Consider the following 6272-nt stretch of genomic DNA (forward strand, 5'->3'; position numbering starts at 1 on the left):
AACCAATAAAATGGTCTGCAACCAACTAAGAACCCATCAATGCATGGCTTTAGAGCAACAAATATCCTTCTGAATCTTTTCTGTGCACCTATTGTCTCTAATTCTATTTCTACAATGCTACTAGAACTTATTTCAACCTGTGCAGCCCAATTGAATAAAAGTTAAAAACTTTCCTCATAAGACCCATGAATCTGGTCTAGAGCAACCTGCTAACCAGATCAAGCTTTGGAGTACTTCAACTTAATTCTATAGTCACCCTCCAATTTGTCTTTGGCATCCGTTGGGCCCTTATTTGGATTCTTTTTCACCCAGTCTGCTAGCGTGTCTGCACACTAGCCCTGACTTGCCATCTTTCCTTCTCTAAGCTTGGTGGTAGGACAATTGCGCTGTGTAGGAAGCACTTTTATCTGCACAAACATGTCAAACAGGTCATTAGCATGTCAAAAAAGGTCACAAATAGGTCATAAACAACAGCAGTTCAACACATTACCTTTATTGTTTTTTTTTATCAAAAATAGTGGATGCGTGTATGCGCCATGGACAACCCTCGGCAGCATAGTGAGCTATGAACCTAGTCTTGTTTATTTTGAGCCCAGCAAACTCAAAACCACTCTTCACTGCATGATGCCTAATTGCTTTCTTGAATGCAATGGCATCAGGAAACAATGCCCCCTTCACTATGTTTGGATTCTTAGGATCATGGAGTAAATGCACCTCAAGAGGGTCTGCATCATCAACTTCATCATCAACAGCAAAAGCATTTTCATCAGATGGGCAAGCATCAACAGAATCATAAGCATTGTTAACTGGCTGTGCATTAGCAGCTTGCTGTGCATTAGCAACTGAAATATAGATTTGTTCATCATCAACTCCAACATATTCTTCAGGATTATCAAAGATATCGGGCTCCCTCTCAGGCTCTACATCAACATCATCACCTTGTTCAGGCTCTAAATCAGTATCTGCTTCTAGATTGTTATCAGCAGCAGTACTGGGTTTAGGAGCCTCTGGATAGTTAGCAGTAGCACTATTTGGTTCATCGGCAATGGAAAAATCATTGTTGGGTATTTCAAATCTAACCTCAAGAGGAATTGTACATAAAGGCTATAGGTCATCAAACTCAGCATCATTATCAAACAATCCCACTACAAGCTGACAACCAATCTCTTCTTTGTACATTTCAAAGACATCAACAATCTGAATTTCACTAATTAATCTGACATCCTCATGCAGTCTTTTATCAAAGAACCACACTGTGGGTAACTGGTTAGAGGGCACATTTAATTCATTTGCAATACTTGACACCAACAGTTCAAGCGTTAAAGACCCAAACTCCACATCCCACTTAATCATAGTGCCTTTAGTGTATGATTTTCTACCATCCGAGTCTTTCGTAGCAAAACCGTGGACTTTAACCTCTACCGCGAACATACCATTCCTACCAACAATCAAATCGTGTCCCAAATCGAAGTGTAAATAGGCAAGCACAAGTCAACTACACTATGTGCTCAAACTGATAACAGGGGACGCGCACACATTACCTACTATTGTAGTCCTCCATCTCCGCCGCAGCAATACGGCGCAGATGCAGAAAGACCTTGCCCGTCGTCTTCATAGGTCTTGCATCTCCTTCGGTGGATGCGCCGGCCACATACGCGACACCACCAGCCGCTGCCACCATCGTTGCAACTCCGCAGGTCGCCGTCGCAGCTCTGCAGGTGTCCGGCGACGGCTACAGTCTAGGGTTAGGGTTCTTAAGAACAGAGGAAGAGGAAGACGGAGTGGAGCACGAGTGGGGGATGGAATGAACGGGAGAGAGGGCTGCGACGGCTTGTAACACGCAAGCAAAGACATCGATGTCCATACGAAAGTCACGTATGCCTTCCTCGACCTGACAATGAGCCCGAGCTGTTCACATACGTAGAAAATGACAAACACCAACAACACCCAGAATTATAATGACATGTTTCAGAATGCCCGAATCGTAATGGCATTTCTCCGCTCCGCCTTCCAGAATTGTAATGGCTTCTATCGGAAAAAAAAAACCTTTTCTTTTCCCATCCCACTTCTCCGCGCCGCCTCCAGATCGAGCGCGTTAGGGTTTCTTCATCTGCCCCTCGCCCGCCGCCGCAGCCGCCGATGGCCCAGCGCTGGCGCTCGAGGGCGCGGCGGGACCCAGACCTGGACGAAGATGGGTCCCCGCCTTCCCGGCAGCCGCGCCCCGGCGCTGGCGGCGACGACGACGAGGAGCTGGGGAACGAGGACCTCAGCCTGGAGATCGTCGCGCGCGCGCAGCGGAAGCGGCGCGGGGCGTCCGGCGGCGGGGTGCCCGGGTTCGCCGACCTGCTCTCTTTGTCCTCCGGCGACGAGGAGGTCGACGAGGACGCCGTGGTGGAGCTCGCTGAGGCGGATGAGCCCCGGAGGAAGAAGAAGAAGAAGGAGCGCCGGAAGCAGAGGAAGAAGCATCGGAAGGAGGCGACCGAGGCTGCAGTGGCGGCCACCGTAGAGGAGGAAGAGGAGGTAAGCTTGAGGCTTGAGCATTCCCCTCCCCCTAGCTCTTACTCCTTTGGTATGGGTGTTGTGTTCAATTCAACAGTGAAGGTTCAGTGCTTTATAGCTAAGCAATTCCTGCCTAGTGCCTACCACCCCACTAGTGTGGGTATTGTGTTCAATTCAACAGTGAAATTCGTGGTTCAATGCTTGTAGCTAAGCAATCCCCAATAGAATTGAGTGATTGTACTCCCTAGTGCCTACTCCCCCTCTATTGTGAGCTTAGGGTAAGCTTCTGAGTTAAGCTGATTAGGAGTGCAAAGTAGCATCTTTGCTCGTCCTGCTGTTGCTTGTCAGAATTAGCTGATTTCATTTGAAGATTATCTGAAGACTGATATCCCGAGTGCCTTCTTTTGCTGGGGATTAAGTTAAAAACCTTCTGAGTTCAGTGTTACTTCCTTGGGAACAAAATGCTAGGTTTATCTCCTTTAGAGGCAGTAATGAGTGGTGGATTTATTCTTTTTGGCTTCAGGTTGGTAGCACCCAGGAGGGGCCAATTGGGACAGCAGAATCGGTGCTAACTGAAGATGGGGCTGATGTCCCTGCATCTGACAATATGGTTCTGCGAAAGCTCCTTGTAAGTGACATGTGAATTTATTGTGTTTGTGCTGCTAATGTAAGCTTACCATTGTGTCGCTTCTACTTGTGACCAGCGCATACCAAGATACTTTGATCCTGGGGAAACTTTGTTGGAGACTTGTTTTAATTGTAGCGAGGAAGGACATGTAGCTGCAAACTGCCCAATGGAAAAGCGGAAGAAGCCTTGCTTTGTTTGTGGGCTGTTCGGGCACAATGCAAAGCAGTGCACGCAGGTTGGTCCCCCTATCTCCGAGGGATTATCACTCGGTGACTTGGGTATGTCCATTCATGCCCTTGACTTGCTCAATCTATTTAGTTTTTGTTGTTTGAGTGTAATGTTTCTATGTAGGATGATAATTCAACTCTTTTAATTTTACCATGTTTCAGCTTGTTTAGGTTTCAATTTTCGCAATCATGCAAGCAAATGTACTTTGCCCAAGCTGTGATGTCTTCAAGAAATATATCTTAAGCTTGTTACTTGGAACAGGCTTACAATATCTGCATTGCATTGTTAAGAACACCCGTATTTCTAGTAGAAAAGGAAATATATCTTGAACTTTGTTACTTCAAACATTTTTATAAAATATTCCTTCTGTTTAGCTCCTGCCTCTCTATGAATGCATGTTTTTCTAGACAGAAAGGAAGTTCATTAATCATTACTGATTTGGTGTACCAAGTGCACAGGATGTGATATCTTAGCACAACGCATATGTTTCCTTCAAATTACATCTACTATTAACTTTGGTTAAACAGATCGTCTTTTGATTCCTGTACTTTATACCTTTTAGCTCTCGTCACTAAGTTCACTTTTCCTATTCTCATGCTTATTCACCCCATTTGAGCAGTAGCATTATCTTTATCTTTATGATTTATAATTTCAAATATTTTTTGATATATTCCTTTCCATATTCATGCCTGCCTTTGTATTCAAAAGTAAAGAATGACCGAGTTTTCTTTTGTTTGTTTGAATCTTCTGTGTTATTCATCTGTTTTGGTACTATTATCTGTATATATTTCTCTTGTAATGATTTTTGTGATGGTTCATGTCGGTGTTTAGCATTCTCAAGAATAAACAAACCATTATTTCACAGGGTCAAGATTGTTTCATCTGCAAAAAGGGAGGCCATATGGCGAAAGACTGCCCTGATAAGCACAAGAGAAATGATCATCAATTCACATTATGTTTAAGATGTGGAGAAACAGGTCATGATATGTTTGGATGTACCAATGATTACCCACCAGATGATATCGAGGTAGTGCTTCTTTGCCTTGTTTAAGCTAATTTGTTATCTTGTTGCCGTAATGTTTTTTTTTTGTTTGTTGGCATTTGTTTTCCTCTAGCGTTGGTCTGAAGAAAAGCCTATACATGAATTAAATAGGAGCTAGATTTTTTATTTTTGGATGCAAATTGTTGTGGGCTAGGTGACTAGGCTGTAAACGTTTGATGTTTCTGTAGGTAAACCGGGTAAATTTTATGCTGTGCCTTCCCTTCCATAACAGGACCCCTGAAACTTGCATGTGCAATGTTTTGAATCTACAACATGTATTACAGGATAAGATAGGTGCCCTCTATGTAATACTCCGTACTTAACTATTTGTGCAGTGCAATAGTGTCCCAGCTGCAAGGTTAAGAGTCACAAAGTCATAGATTGTGTAGAAGACCTTACCCCTTAATAATTGTATTTTTGATTATGCAGCAAATAAGATGCTACGTGTGTAATCAGAAGGGCCATCTATGTTGTTCCGACTTCTCTGACAATTGTCCGAAACAAATTAGCTGTTATAATTGTGCTCAATGTGGTCATTCTGGTCTGGTAAGTTTTAATGCTTATTATTGTAAATCATCTAGTTTCTACTGTTGCCACATGTTGCTTCTCATGGCAGGTGATTAACATTGGACCTTCTATTATAGGGATGTGCCAAGCAACGCAGGGAAACTAGTGCTGTCACAACTCCAACCTTATGCTACAAATGTGGTGAGGAAGGTCACTTCGCACGTGGCTGCACAAAGAATGCCAAGGTTGTTATAAGCATCCCACAAATTATTTTCCAATAACAGTAGTTACCTGTATTTAAGTTTCTGTTGTTTTTCCTTCTGCAGTCCGATCGGTCGAAAGGCAAGTCATCATCACACAGTCAGAGGAAGGAAAAATGGACAAAGGATCCCAGTGCTAGATCAGCTCCTCATGATGCCCGTAAAACAAGCAAAAGGAAAAGCCCCCATTTTGAGGAAAGAATGGACACATCTCGTCACAAATCCAAATCGAGAGGTGGGTGGACTGGTGGTGATGATCTACCATTTAAGAAGTACAAATCCAATGGATGGGGTTCCGTATCTACTCCCAAGAAGTCTTACACAAATCACCAATTCTTATCTGGTGATGACTATTTCACTCCCCAGTCTTCACGAAGGCACAACAATGGTACCACATCACCGAACTCGAATTATTCACCCAGCACTAAGAAACATGGTTTCTCATCATCAAGATTCGCCGCTAGCAACACCCATGTCCGGTTCGGAAGAAGTTAGCTGGATGCACGTGCCTGATTTTGTTGTTTCTTTAGCCATAGATAACAATTATCTCCTGGGGATGAACTCTGACTGTTGGGTTCATGCCCTATGATAGTTTTGTCTAAGATTAATTATATATGTAATCCGGTTCAAACTATTTTTTTCTTTACTGTGAGCAAGCTTCCATAGTATGGCGTTGCCCTCCAGATAATGCCTTTGCAAAAAACGGCAACTGTCCTTTGAGCCTCTCCCTGGTGTTTGAATGGGCAGTGCAGCACTGCCATCACTGATGCGGCATTACATGCAAATGGTTACTCGTTAAAGCACATCTCTCCTTAAAAAGTCGGTAAATCTGTACATAGTGTTTCTCTCCTCCATACTCGATTCCTCTCCATCTTCGGCCTCTCCCTCTCTTCTTTCCCAACTTCGATGGGCTTAGAAGGGGTTTGGAGGATGCAGGCCGGCAGGGCGGTGTTAGGATTTTGGTGGCGGAAGAGGCGGCCGGGCCAGGGGAGGTGGTGACACGCCGGCACGGATGGCATCCAGCTGCCCGTTGCCGGTGTCCACCATCAATAGCAGCACACCACGTTCAGTTTCACAGTTGAGGCCACCACCGCATGGCCATCCTGCT

At 44.2% G+C, this 6272-nt stretch overlaps 1 protein-coding gene across 1 annotated transcript; it reads left to right on the plus strand.

Annotated features, from left to right (window-relative positions):
• The first annotated feature begins 2037 nt into the window (after nt 1-2037).
• On the plus strand, nt 2038-5798 carry LOC136482468 (protein AIR1-like). The gene is made up of 7 exons (XM_066479682.1): nt 2038-2520; nt 3023-3127; nt 3204-3362; nt 4221-4382; nt 4827-4943; nt 5042-5149; nt 5231-5798. The coding sequence occupies exons 1-7, from the start codon at nt 2140-2142 to the stop codon at nt 5657-5659; spliced, it is 1461 nt and encodes a 486-aa protein (XP_066335779.1). The 5' UTR covers nt 2038-2139; the 3' UTR covers nt 5660-5798.
• Nucleotides 5799-6272: the final 474 nt, after the last annotated feature.

Source organism: Miscanthus floridulus, chromosome 9 (assembly GCF_019320115.1).
Source record: "Miscanthus floridulus cultivar M001 chromosome 9, ASM1932011v1, whole genome shotgun sequence".
NCBI classification, from domain to species: domain Eukaryota; kingdom Viridiplantae; phylum Streptophyta; class Magnoliopsida; order Poales; family Poaceae; genus Miscanthus; species Miscanthus floridulus.

Coding starts and splice junctions, on each gene's coding strand:
- LOC136482468 (XM_066479682.1), top strand. CDS start 2,140: ATGGCCCAGCGCTGGCGCTCGAGGGCGCGGCGGGACCCAGACCTGGAC. Junction 4,383..4,826: donor ACCCACCAGATGATATCGAG/GTAGTGCTTCTT, acceptor TTGATTATGCAG/CAAATAAGATGCTACGTGTG. Junction 5,150..5,230: donor GCTGCACAAAGAATGCCAAG/GTTGTTATAAGC, acceptor TTCCTTCTGCAG/TCCGATCGGTCGAAAGGCAA.